Genomic DNA, 14,578 nt, shown 5'->3' on the forward strand with positions numbered 1-14,578 from the left:
ACCATTCACACTCACGCTGAGGTCAATGGTCATGCATGTTTTTCGAATGTGGGAGAAAACTGGAGGACCCGGCAAAAACACATGCAGGCCTGGGGAGAGCATGCAAGCTCCACACAGGGAGGCCGGAGCGGGGATTGAACCCACGACCTCTGCACTGTGAAGTTGGCATGCTAACCGGCCACCTACTAATTATTTCTTTTTGGAAATCTTATACTTTAGTGTGTTCAACCTAAAGGGGGGCTGATTGCCCCATTAGCTCTGGTATCACATCATCACCATAACTAAGCCTATGTTGCCTAAAAAGTCTATTGTAAGAACGATCCAAATTAAACCTCACCCCACCATGGCGATTTAGTGAAGGGTTTTGCTGTTCTATGAAAATAGCTTCTTTTACTCCCCTTTCAAACTGGCAATCAGGCCAGTCGTAGACTCCATAATCAGGCAGGACAATAGAACTAATCAGTCAGGACAATAGAAGTAATCAGTGTAGCCTCAGGGTATAGTCCTCTGCTCCCCCCAACCTGAGAGCAGGGACCTATCATACCAGAGGTCTGGCACCACCACCTCTAGATTGTAGGGATGTATATATGGGACCAAAACTACCAGCAAATTTTAGTTCGCTGACGAAGCCTCTTGGATGAGAAGCGAAACGTCCGACACCTTCAAAGAAGTACAGATGACAGGTGAAGAAACCTTTTCATCGATGGACCACTCCTGTACGACTGAGAGCTTACACAGACATATTGCATTTTTAAAGTCGTCAAAATGAAATTCACAATGTTGTCATCGGGCCTGTGATTTTCACATTTGCTTTTGTCTAGGATGGGACCTATGGTCTTCACTGTAAAGAGCGCTGTGACTGTAGTCATGCTGACGGATGCCATTACGTCACTGGGTACTGCCACTGTCTGGATGGATGGACTGGTAAGGGAAATTGAGTCTTCACCAAGACCACACATACCATATGTATCAAATTACGGCATGTCATTCTGTGTGCTCTTGGAACACACCTATTTTCAAATGATCAGAATCAGAAAACCTTTATTTGTCCCACAATGGGGAAATTTGCAGTCCACAGCAGCAATTTTAAAGGGGATGGGATGGGGGGGTGAAAGGATAGAAAACAAGATATTCTAAGCATAGCAAAATAAAAATGTCAACAGTGTACTGTATATGTACAAAACCGTTTCAACTCATCAGTAAGCTCTGCAGAAGCCTAACATTGACCCAGTTTTCTTGAATCACGTATGTTGGAACAGAGAAAATGAAAAAATATGCAGGCTGGTTCCCCTGCAGGACTGGAAAAATGGCCTACACCTAAGGCCTTAACTCTCTTCTTTCATCACAAAAAAAAAGTTTAAAAAAAAAATATTTCAAACAACAAAATGTGGTCTTAATGACAAAACCACATTTTTACTTAGATTTATAACATCAGCAACAGAACCAGAATCATCAAAACAAAAATAATCTATTTACAGATGTGTGCATGTGTTCGAACTATTTACAGGTGTGTGTGTGTGTGTGTGCGTGTGTGTGTGTGTGTGTGTGTGTGTGTGTGTGTGTGTGTGTGTGTGTGTGTGTGTGTGTGTGTGTGTGTGTGTGTGTGTGTGTGTGTGTGTGTGTGTGTGTGAGCTATATCCAGGTGCGTGTGTGTGTCTGTGTCATCAATAGTTCTTTTTAGTGTGATATGTAGTGTAGCACTCTCCAGGGTGCAGCAGGACTGATCAGGACTGCTGCACCGGCTGCTCATCGATCCTGATGGCAGAAACCCCGTCGGAGAAATCCGCATCTGGTTCTGAGTCACCCAGCAGATCACCCTCAGTTAGTTGTGCAGCTACACTGCCGGTCCAATGTTGTGCCAACGTAGACTGCTTGTAATTGTGACTAAAGCGCTTTGCCATGATCGGCATTCTCTCCTCCATTCAAACACTGAAAGGGGCGATCGGACGCTGCTTTTTTTTTTTTAAGCGAAGCGCAACTGTTTCCCCCTCATGGTAGGGAAATTGGCTAAGGTTCTGAAATTCACAGACAAATAAAACAAACAAACTCAGGAATGGTACTCCACGTCCCATTTTTTAATTCCCGAATAAATTCAGGAATGGAAGCGAATGAGTTAGAAACATGGCTTAACTTCATGAACAAATTGGCAGCAAGTGTGCATGCAAGAGGGAAAGTCCTCCTCTGTCACCTATTGGAGATGCATAAGAACTTGTTCGTGACACCCATAATGCACCGCACAACCTGGAAATTTGCACGTTGACAAAAAAAAATGAGTTATTGATAGTGTTCAAGACTACATTACTCTGTGTGTGTGTGTGTGTGTGCGTGCGTGTGTATGATGCAGGTATCCACTGTGACAGTGTGTGTGCAGAGGGCCGCTGGGGTCCAAACTGTTCCCTAACCTGTCACTGTAAGAACGGAGCATCCTGCTCTCCTGATGAAGGAACATGTGAGTGTGCACCGGGATACAGAGGCAGCACCTGTCAGAGGAGTAAGTGTTAAAGTTTTAATTAAATGCTTTATTTCAAATTGTGATATTAACGCGATACACTTATTGATATTTTTAACACGCAGTAATCGAGATGTCAAACTTTGAACATGACTACAAATGCAACAATGAGTCAGATATACAGTACTTAAACCTACCTTTAAGTAGGTTTAACCTTTAAGTACCTAAGGTATTTAAAGGTACTTAAAGGTTAAGTACCTTAGGTCAAACATGCCATGCCGGTCATTCTCTTGTTAATGATGATGATCCATTTGATTTCTCAGCGCCTTTCAAATGTTTGCTTAAATTCACCATAGCAAAGAATAGTCACTGAATTATTCTGTTGCAATTACAATCTTTGGACTATGTTCAACTTTTGTTGTTGTAAACTGTATTATACTGTAGAACAAAGAATGTGTGTGGATTAGTGTTGGCTACAAAGTGAAAACATCCATCCATCCATCCATCCATCCGTCCATCCATCCATCCATCCACCCATTCATTCGTCCATTGTCTTCTGCTTAGTGAAAACAATTTGTTGCAAAAATGTTTTGTTCATCAATCTATGCCAAACATGTATCGTAACGGGCTGAAAATTCAAGACCCTTTACGATATGACAGATTTTTAATCCATGTATCCATTTTTTCTCAATTGTTTTATTAAGTAGGGTGCCGTGATGTTTTTTTGGGTCCCATTTAAAATATGTGCTTTTGCTCCAAAAGGGTTGTGAAACACTGCTATACAGTATATAGTGATACCTCGGCTTACGAAAGCCTTAGCTAACGAACTTTTCACCTTACAAACGTTAAATTTAATCTTGGCATACAAACTATTTTTAACAATGAGTGATGTGTCGTTCGAGAACGAGCCGGTTCTTGGAGCTCCAGAAATGGCAGCCGGCTTTTTTCTCCTCTATTCCCCACCCCCAGTCTTCAGTTAAAGCTGCACGTCAAGATAGAGGAAGGAGGGGACACACGCAGCAGGACACACGCAGCAGTGAGGGGGGGCAGAGGTTACAGAAACAGAAACACATACACACACGACAGCTTGAAACAAAAAAAAAGCGAGAAAAAAAAACAAAAGTAAAATGGTGAGAAAATGGATAGAAAACACAGTAACATTTGGACAATTTTATTAATATTTCAAAGGCAGAGTGTAGACTGCAAGGTTAAAATAGCCCATCAATCAGGCTCCACAAATTACCCGCACAAGCCAGCTGTACAATTTGAAGAGAACATACAAGCAAGGGAACCAGCTATTAATGAAGTTTCTAGTATGTCTGCCTGCATCTGTTGCTGTTGCAATAGCACAACTTCTAAGATGTACAATCCAGAGCTCCTTGAGACACTTTATGCAAAAAGCTATCCATTCCATCAAGCCATCAACGACCATCACAAAGGTAAATAAAATGACTTTATTATAAGTACAGTGTATTTCTGTGATTACAATACCAGAGCACATTTATTATGCATAAAATAAGGTATATTTTGTGTCATGTTAAAGCTTATTTAGTAGAAAATTATGTTTTATGGAGACCTGGGAACGGATTATTCTCATTTTAATTGTTTCGTATGGAAAATTAATGTTTGGAATTCACACTTTCATATGGGAAATTACACTACAAAAACACTTTCTGGGAACCAATTAAGTTCGTAAGCCAAGGTACAATTATCCACCCCACCCCCCCCCCCCCAAGATGGCCCCATAGTAGGCAGCCGTCGGCAAGTGCTTTTCAAGAGCCTTGTGTTTGTTTTGGTTTTGTTGTTGTTTTTTGTCTTTTGCCATATGATGGTGTGGACTTGGTGTGGATTGTTTTCATGATTTTAGGCCTTGACATTTGTGAATGAAGAATAATCTGTGCTTGGTGGTTGCGCCTTCTCGGTTGCAAGCGTGTATCAGCACTGATTTTGATTGGGAGGATTTTACTGTCATTGCTAGACAGTGTGTTTTACTCCTGTATTGGCACCATTTTCACAGCCCCACTTTCTTCAGAGGAAACATCAAATACACGGTAGAAGTCTTGGCGCCACACACGATTCACCATCGTGTTATTTATGTGTTTTCCTTCTAATTTCGCCATCAACACGTATCAACACGTGGTTTTCAGACCAAACAAAGTACCGCAAAATGCATTGAGGTGATGCAAGCTATGTCTTTTCTCGGTTAGGGGCGTTCCTTCAGTGACGTAGGATGAGGACTCGTCACCAACTCAAAAACAAGACTTCCGGAATATTCAGCGCGAGTCTTTAAACGTAAAATATAGCTATATGTGGTGTAATCTTTGTAAAATACGCTCAGTAGAAGTCATTTGAGGCGATTTTACAAATTATGGACACAACTTGTCCGGAGACGTCGGTTGTCCTTTAAGTGTGCTTTAGACATAAATTTACGAAATATTTGGGTTCCCTTTTTCTTTGCAGTCTGCTCTCCCGGTTACTTTGGTCATCGTTGCAGTCAGACGTGTCCTCAGTGTGTCCACAGTAATGGACCGTGCCACCATGTGAGTGGACAGTGTGATTGTCTTCCAGGCTTTAAAGGGTCCCTTTGCAATGAAGGTGAGCGTTACACTTCACAGCTATGACCTTCTTTACTCCAGCATACTGATGGTCCCTACCAAACAGTCAAACGATAGTTATCAATAATGAACTGTACGTCTGTGTAAGCTCTCAGTCGTACAGGAGTGATCCATCGATGAAAAGGTTTCTTCAGCCGTCATCTGTACTTCTTTTCAAAGAAGTACAGATGACGGCTGAAGAAACCTTTTCATCAATAATGTATTGTATTTTTCTCACCACATTGCAAATTGCTGTTGTCTAATAAACACATTGTATCTTGTGTAAAGTGTGTCCCAGTAGTTACTATGGGAAGAAATGTACCTTGAGCTGCATTTGCACAAACAACGGCACCTGCAACCCTATTGATGGCTCCTGTCAGTGTTTTCCAGGATGGATCGGCAATGACTGCTCTCAGCGTCAGTTCACTCACTTGATTTATATCCGATGAGAAATGTTTGGTGCTGGTTTACTGTCTTACCTTGGTTTCAGTGTACATCACATCACACTTGATAATGACTGTTTTGCAGCATGTCCTCCTGCTCAGTGGGGACCCAACTGCATCCACACATGCAACTGTCATAACGGCGCCTATTGTAGTGCCTACGATGGAGAATGCAAGTGCACCCCAGGATGGACGGGCCTATACTGCACACAACGTCAGTCAAATATACATTGATTTAATGTTCTGTCCTTAATAGTAGAGTACTGTGCATCTATATGATCACAATTGTGCTTGTCGTCTTTACCTCCTACTCCCCTAAACCCTGCTTTAGAATCACTGTCGCTATCACAAAATAAGATTTCTTACCTTGACTGATTGGAGCAACGATAAACTGATCGCGTGTAGTGTGTAGAACGGTTTCAATCGTACTTTTTAGGGGGCTCAGTCTTATAGAATAATAATACATTTAATTTCCAAGCGCCTTTCAGAACACCCAAGGACACTTTGCAATTAAAAGAACAATACACAGAACAATAAAACCATAAATAAAACGATAAGTACTATATAGCTGAAATAACATGACAACACAAAGACACAGAGAGTCATTCATTCTTCAGCACTTGCTGTACCCTCTTTGTGACTTGAAGGAGTTCTAGATGAAAGAGGAGCGGATCACAGCGTCCTTTTCAGCAGTGCATCAGGGGCGTCACGGTGGAATGTGCACGTCTACTACAAGCTAAATGTTGAAATCATACATGCAGTTGTAGTATCCATTGACAAAAAGAGATTGTCTCACATCTCCTGTCCCACATAAATTCACTTCAATTCTTAGCCGCGACAGTTCCACATATGCATCGGCACTCTGCGCTGAATCTTCTTTCTTCTCATCGCGGGCTCCTCAAGCCATGCACACATCCAGCTGCAGACTGTCCAACAGCACCAACCTTTCGGCTGAACAAAGCGGGGCTGTGAAGATGCTGCCCATTACAGGCGCAAAAACGCACAATGGCCCCAGAGGTGTCTAGCGATGACAATCAAATGGCACCGACATTCCTCCCATTCAAAAACAGTACTGGCATATTCATTCTGCCGAAAAGGCGCAACCGCTCAGCACAGTCTCCTCCTTGATGAATGTCGTGGCCAAAAATGCTGAAAAACAATCCGTATCCGTTCCACACGACGCACAACAACACAAAGTGACAAAAGAAAACACAAAAACAAGACCAAAACTAGCACTTTGCACTAAGCACATCGATGCTGTTGATGAGTAGCTGTGTAACATTGTTATAAACAATGCAATCCTGTGTCTGTGTGTGTGTGTGTGTGTGTGTGTGTGTGTGTGTGTGTGTGTGTGTGTGTGTGTGTGTGTGTGTGTGTGTGTGTGTGTGTGTGTGTGTGTGTGTGTGTGTGTGTGTGTGTGTGTGTGTGTGTGTGCGTGTGTGTGTGTGTGTGTGTGTGTGTGTGTGTGCGTGTGCGTGTGTGTGTGCGTGTGTGTGTGTGTGTGTGTGTGCTAAAATGTGTTTTGGTTTATGTCTTGGTTACGGTCATTGTAACAAACACTGGTGTTTACTATTGTAATGAACACTGAACAAAAGGACCATTTTGCCTCAGTTATCACACTTGACGTTCCGGGTGCACCCAGCAAATGTGATGTCACACAGTAGCTTTTCATTGGAATTGTTTACTATGATATTTTACGGTAGATGTCTGAATGCTGCCCCCTTTCATAAATGCACATGCACGTGATCATTGAGATCATGGCTCACTCTCATCACTATGCTATGGAAATTGACAGTTTAATCAACACATGTGTCCCGCATTCAATTCTGGGTATCTGCGTTCGTAACATCATAACGCAACTTCATAGTTGCATCATTTCCTACATTAAATAAGCATTCTGACTTTTGCTTGTCTTGATTCCTTTACAGGTTGTCCATTAGGATTTCATGGGAAGGATTGTTCTCAGACATGCCAATGCAAGAATGGAGCAGATTGTGATCACATCTCTGGACAATGTACCTGTCGGACTGGCTTCATGGGTCAGCACTGTGAACAAAGTATGTAAAGGTGGTTTCGAACAGTCACTTGCATTACTTAAATTGTCGACCTTGATTGCAGTTGCTGCAATCAAGGTCATTTTCATGACATGTACAAATATATTTGACACTTGTATATTTTTTATTGATATATTTAATTTTTATGTGCCTTATTTTTACAGTATGGCAATTTTCGCCGACATCCAACTCCCTAGTTATATTGTTATTGCATTTATGACTTTTTTCGTATTCTGACACATAAATAAACACAATACAAACACATTTTAACACACATTTAGCAAGGGCTTTGAGGAATATAATGATTATTATCTGTTTTCATCAATTGATGCTACACTGTAGCATTGTTACAGCTTAGTTCTTATTCTCAAAATTTAGCTTGTAGCAGACATGCGCATTCCACCATGATGTCTGCTGATCCAGTGGTGAAAAGGACGCTTTGATCATCAACTACTTCATGCAACAAAGACGATGCTAAAAGTGCTTAAGATTGAATGATTTTCTGTGTCTTTTGTGTTGTGTCACATTATTCATTATTTAGTTTTTGTTTTTTTACTTCAAGAAGGCGCCGCAAAAGTAGCCACCTTTACATCGGCTCCTGTGTTTGTTTTTCTACTTCTTTCTTTCCTTTCCTCTTACTTTCATAACTTTGCTCTGTGGAATGTATATTTATCCACTTCGAGACTAATCCAGGCTAATGAAAAAAGGCTAATCCAATCCAATCCAATTAAGAACATTAAGGTACTTTTAGCAAATGTTTACAGGCAGGCTGGAATGGCTGGAGAAAAGTGTCAGATGTCAGATGTGATACAAGAGTTTCAACTAAGATGAAAGGAACGGTGGAAAAAACTGTGGTGTGACCAGCCATGATGTTTGGACTGGAGACAGTGCCATTGGAGAAAAGACAGGAAACAGAGCTGGAGGTAGCAGAGCTGAATATGTTGAGGTTTTCTTTGGGAGTGACCAGGTTGGATATTATCAGGAATGGGACAACTCATATTAGACGTTTTGGAGTGAAAATCAGCCAGACTGAGATAATTTGGACATGTCCAGCGTAGAGAGAGTGAATATATCGGGAGAAGGATGCTGACCCTTGAACTGCCAGGCAAGAGACCAAGAGGAAGACCAAAGAGGAGGTTTATGGATGTTGTCAAAGAGAAGGTAGCTGGTGTGAGAGAAGAAGATGCACAAAACAGGGTTGGATGGAGGACACTGATTCGCTGTGGCGACCGACCGCTGAGGGGAAAAGCCGAAAATAAAATAATAATTAGAAGTAGATACTTTGAACAAATGTGTTTTTGGGATACTGTGTTCAAGCCAGCCTTCACTCTCAAAGTTGAAGTCAAATCCCAACTAATGCATACACGTCAGTGGTTTGGATTAAAAATAATGTTTGAGAATTTTTATTTGCGGTCAGTCATTTGTACACCCAGTGAGAATGAAAACTCAGAATAGCACCAAGAAGAGTTCTGAAGTTGAGAAAATAAAGGCAATCTTAACGCTACATCAATAACAAAAATTTCAGCTGTTTTTTTTTTTAGGAGAGGGGGGAAATATTTTACCGATTCCAGAACCAAAATATAATGCCTCTGAAATCAGATTTGTTTTTTGTTTTACTTTTTTTTCAAATTTGGAAACAAATAATTTTCATTAACCCACAACATAACTAAACACACTACACTGGGCCACCCCATGTATACAAGCAGACTACTTTCATGAAGTTCTAATGTTACATTTCAAAATACATTAGTAACTTAAAAAATGCTTAAACAATTCTAGTTAATTCACAACCAGACCATCTCTAGGGCACAGTAGGTCAGCCCAGGTATCCATTCAGACGACATTAAAATCTGATGTTGCATTTCAAAATAAAAGTGGTAATGAAATGATGAAGCCCCTCGGTGCCCATCTTTAAAACCAGTCTCAAAACTCACTCGTACTAGACGGACGGGTATGTGGCATTCGATTCAGCATGATTGTGACTTGATCTTGGGTTCACTCCGTGGTGCTTTCTACTATTTTTGTGACTGCTTTATTTCCTATATATGGTAGCTGTCCATGTCAAACGCATCGTTACAGTTGCCACTGTTGTTAAAGCGCGATATAAATGAATATGTATTGTTTGTTATTTAGTTTTTTTTTTTTTTTTTTTTAAACTTTATGTTACTTCCGGATTGAGTGAACGCTGGTGCCTGTGGCTGCCGCTGCTCACCCGAAGAAAAAAATATCCTGTGACTGTAAAGTGTCCTTTAATTTTGAAAGGTGCTTATAAATGAAATGTATTATTATTATTAGATTTTCTTACGTATGAGTGTCATTTGTTCTTACAGAGTGTCCCCCTGGTTCATATGGATATGGGTGCCGGCAGGTGTGTGACTGTCTCAATAACTCAACTTGTGATCACATCACTGGCACATGCTACTGTAACAATGGCTGGAAGGGGGCCCGCTGTGACCATGGTGAAGATACACAAATATTCTTCTCTTGGACAACCTAATATTTCTTCACACACCAACGGCTTAACATTTATCCTACTTTCTCATCCTCCATTCTGTAGCAGGTGTTGTTGTTGACAGCCTTAACACCTTCACAAGTGCCGCAGTGCAGGTGGACAACTACCAAATTGGAGCAATTACAGGAATTATTGTGCTGGTGCTGCTGGTGCTTTTCCTCCTCCTCTTCATCATCTACAGGAAAAAGCAGAAAGGAAAAGAACCTCCAATGCCAACAGTGACTTACATTTCCGCCATGAGAGGAACCACTGACTACACTGTCACAGGTACCATCGACGCCTGCTTTATATTGCCATATGAAAATTTAGTTGATCTGTTCTTTCTTTCTGTGGTTGCTCCCCAAGGTCAAGATCAAGGTCATCTTTATTGTCAAATATGTTCGATGTAAAACATACAGCACAGACGAAATTTTTTACCTCTCAATCTCAATCAATATCAATCATCTTTGCCTCACACCCCTCTCTCTCTCTTACGCCTCACACCACTGCTATCCTCGTGGTCAGATAGCTCGGATCGATGTGGCTTGTGTCGTGAATGATGAATTGCTAATTTCAACATTGCTTACTTTTCAGGTGCTCATCTACCACGTGACGTGCACCCCAGTAACTTCTTCTCCAATCCCAGCTACCACACTCTGACCCAGTGCACGAACCGACAACCTAACTCTTCATATGGAAAAGTAATGTTTAATGTTTCTTTTTTATACATTAGTGGTGCACGTTATGAGAAATTTAAACTGATATTACCAGACTTGTTTAGCCGATACCATTATATAGGTTGTCATGGTATAAAAGCATACTACTACTGCGGTTTTGCTGTAATGAGTACGGTTTTCATCATCACATTCCGGGTTACAGTTTATTAATGAAAATTACGGTTTCCAATAAAAACATTCAAAACACGAGATTGCTAAGTATCGTATCTAAATTTAGAACAGTTTATCTTCTTAGTGCCAGCTGTTATCTTCCTTTAGATCAAGGGTGTCAAAGTCATTTTTTGCCGCGGGCCACATTGTATTTATGGTTTCCTCTCGAGGGCCGTTATGAATTTGGGGAACCCATTAGAATGTTTAAATCCCTTCAAATATTACATATAGAGCACACAGCAAATTAATGAATAACTCGTTTTCAAATCTGAAGTCAACAATAATGACTTTTATTGTGGTTGACATCCAAAAATATGAAATTTTGGCTCAGATTTTAGCAATCATCATGGAATTTAACAAGTTTGATTTGCTTTCGCGGGCCGAAAAAAAATGATGTGGCGGGCCGGATTTGGCCCGCGGGCCTTGACTTTGACACCTGTGGTTTAGATGAATTGCGCGTGTGTCTGGTCGTTCCTGGAATCGAGCGTCAGGAGTTAGCATTGTTTTTTTATCATTGTCATGTAATGGTATCTGCCGGAGAAAGAGCATCAAAAAGTGTGAAATCTAAATGAAAATTACAGTTGTTTCGTGAGGAATACTTCCAAGCATTTCCAGGAGTTATACTTGGGTGAAGAAAATGATGCAAGTTTGGAATGGCTAAATCAGGCGAGAATTAAGGTTTTCGAATGGCCTTCCCAAAGTCCTGACATAAACTTGTGGACAATGCTGGAGAAACAAGTACATGTCAGAAAGCCATCAAGTTTAACTGAACTGCACCAAAGCTTGCCAGAAGCTTGTAGATGGCTACGAAAAGCGCCCCATTGAAGTGAAAATGGCCAAGGGACATGTTACCAAATATTAGCGCTGCTGTATGTATACTTTTGACACAGCAGATTTTAGCACTTTTTTGTTCATCCATAGATAGTAAAGTCATGAAAGAACCAAACTTCACACTAGTCTCACAGTGGAGAAATTTACATTTCACAGTAGCAGAGTGATATGATAAAATGGTCAGCAACATAGCACGGTTGCTCTTTTCTGAACGCTTGTCATTTCAGTTAGTGAGGCAATGAGCAATTTCAAAATCTCTAAAGTGTTTAATAACAATTGATAAAGATGACTGTATTTTGTCATCACCTTCTATTTGTACAGTCGTGTCGTAATACTGGTGCAGCGTGTTCTACACGAGACAAATTCCCTGTGTGTTCTACATAGGTACTTGGCAATAAAGATGATTTTGATTCTGATTCACTAGAGTTTTTTAAAGATATGTAAAAACAAAAGTAAAACTAAGCACAAAAAGATAACCGCAAACTTGTCTGCATGCGCTCTTGTGATTGTCGACTGTCACCCAAATGAACAAGTTACTTGACACACAGCAGTGGGAAGCACGCAGTCGATGTATGTCAACAAACACGCACATAAATGACCATAGGTGGTCTTCAAGTACATTATGACATTGTGTAGTGTCATAGCATTTTCTTGCCATGCATCCATCTATCCATTTTTCAAACCGGATATCCTCGCTATTTTATTGATCAAAGGAATGTCGCTCGGCTTGGCTTGCTTGCAATTCTTTGTGTTACCTCATACGCCTACCAGACCTGACAACAGAACGCGTAGGTCCCGCTGGTCGTCTCTCTCATCCCGGCTGTTGAAAAGTGCAGGGAAGCTTTGCTAGCCAGCGCCTGCCAGACTAGACAACAATCCACAGACGTTGTGCCATCTGGTCTGTGATGTTGAAGTGTAATAAGTGGCTGCTGGAAGTTGTAACTTGTCACTTTGTATTGTAATCCAATGCCAATTATGTCGATGTGATGATAGTATACAGCAAACAGGGTAAATATACAATTAAAAAGTAAAGGCTCTGTCGTCCGGACTCGGGTCACTGCTTAAATCTGCTAGGACCATCGAGCCGAGTGACCACCGTGAATAGGACTGTGCTTAAAAATATTTATCCCAAGTTTAGGTATTGATAATAAATATTTTTTGAGCAAAGGAGGTTTTGCCTGGTTCTCGGTGTGTGTATTTTAATGCGGCTGTTTTACTCATCGGAAATATTGGCATACTTTTGCAGTATCGTACTGAAAGAAAGAAATTGACATTATTTTCCAATAAATATCGTGCATCCCTAATATACATAATAATGTATTTTATGAACTGTTACATGCAGGTCACTTGAATTGTCATGTTTTTTATTTTATTTTATAGGGTAAAAGCAACACGTTTGTGAACTTGAAGTATGTAGAAGACAGAAAGATGTATCCTCTTGCTGATGCCACTGGTACATTGCCGGCAGACTGGAAACATAGGGACTGCTTCAGTGAACTCGGTGAGCTATAGAGGACAAATGGATTTAATGGAAAGAAAGAAAAATGACTTAATCTACACTACTTTGGGCTATTGCTTGCCACTCCAGAGGCCATAGACAGTATTGTGGTATGCACAATAAAGCATGTATCGTATAGAGATCTTATTATGTCCATAGAAAACAAACAAGGTACCTACACATGTCCATCTATTGAAACCTGCAACATACAGTGACAGGCACAGCAATTCGATTCCCTCACACCACAAGTGTCAAAGTCAAGGCCCGCGGGCCAAATCCGGCCCGCCACATCATTTTTTTCGGCCCGTGAAAGTAAATCAAACTTGTTAAATTCCATGATGATTGCTAAAATCTGAGCCTAAATTTCATATTTTTGGATGTCAACCACAATAAAAGTCATTATTCTTGACTTCAGATTTAAACAGATTTAAACATTCTAATGGGTTCCGCAAATTCATAATGGCCCTCGAGAGGAAACCATAACTACAATGTGGCCCGCGGCAAAAAATGACTTTGACACCCCTGCCTTACACCAAGGGTGTCAAACTTATTTTTTGCCATATGCCACATTGTAGTTACGGTTTGCTCTCGGTCGCCGTTATGAATTTGGGGAACCCATTAAAATCTTTAATCTCCTCCATATATTACATATAGAGGACACAACAAATTAATGAATAACTAGTTTTTAGACGTGGTTGTCTTATAATCAGGCCAATATGATATTTTGGGCGTCTGTTGTATACTTTTGCCTCGTATTCAAAGTAACTTTTACATGATGTTTCTCATTTTATGTATAACTGCAATGTTCATTTCTGGGAACTTTTCTGAATGTGATACTGGGTCCATATGTACCAGTGACGTGCGGTGAGGTTCATGGCTGGTGAGGCACTGACGTCATCAATGACGTCACCGCTCATCTCTACTTAGTATTTGAACGGTAAATGTGAAAATTCAGCGATTTTGAAAAAAATCCTAAAACGGTGAAGTTAAATGGACAAGAACTTTAAAGTACAAATCACTAAATACATCTAACTGTTTAATTTATTTTTTCATTTGATATTTCCATGACAGCTTTCCATGATGACAGGTGAGGCACTGCCTCACCTGCCTCCACTGACTGCACGTCACTGATATGTACATATGTCTTTCAAGAACATGCAGCACAAACTGTCAACATTACAAAAGCATCATCACATACTGGTACATTTACTTCTTCAAATTCATTCACAGCTTCCAATTTCTTTTCTTCCTGCAAATCACGTGCTTATGGAGTAGACAGATGATGCATGGGCAAGTCTTTGCCAGATAAATTCTGATCCTACACAGGTTGG

The 14,578-nt window shown here is 40.6% G+C and overlaps 1 protein-coding gene across 3 annotated transcripts in view; it reads left to right on the top strand.

Moving 5' to 3' along the window:
• The window catches only part of megf10 (multiple EGF-like-domains 10), a 47,455-nt gene that overhangs the window by 29,654 nt on the left and 3,223 nt on the right, over nt 1-14,578 (top strand). For 2 of the 3 annotated variants that reach the window (XR_016118294.1, XM_089020610.1), the window contains exons 13-22: nt 822-924; nt 2,345-2,491; nt 4,910-5,044; nt 5,332-5,460; nt 5,572-5,700; nt 7,415-7,543; nt 9,871-9,999; nt 10,098-10,319; nt 10,626-10,732; nt 13,130-13,250. Coding sequence is in view for 2 of the 3 variants with exons in the window: in XM_089020610.1 (XP_088876736.1) it covers nt 822-924; nt 2,345-2,491; nt 4,910-5,044; nt 5,332-5,460; nt 5,572-5,700; nt 7,415-7,543; nt 9,871-9,999; nt 10,098-10,319; nt 10,626-10,732; nt 13,130-13,250 (1,351 nt within the window). In the remaining variant the exon portion in view is untranslated. The remainder of the gene's footprint in view (nt 1-821; nt 925-2,344; nt 2,492-4,909; nt 5,045-5,331; nt 5,461-5,571; nt 5,701-7,414; nt 7,544-9,870; nt 10,000-10,097; nt 10,320-10,625; nt 10,733-13,129; nt 13,251-14,578) is intronic. The other variant, XM_089020611.1, reaches the window with a different exon arrangement.

This window comes from Hippocampus bargibanti, linkage group LG18 (genome assembly GCF_051943395.1).
Source record: "Hippocampus bargibanti isolate YZ-2025 linkage group LG18, ASM5194339v1, whole genome shotgun sequence".
Classification (NCBI taxonomy): Eukaryota; Metazoa; Chordata; class Actinopteri; order Syngnathiformes; family Syngnathidae; genus Hippocampus; species Hippocampus bargibanti.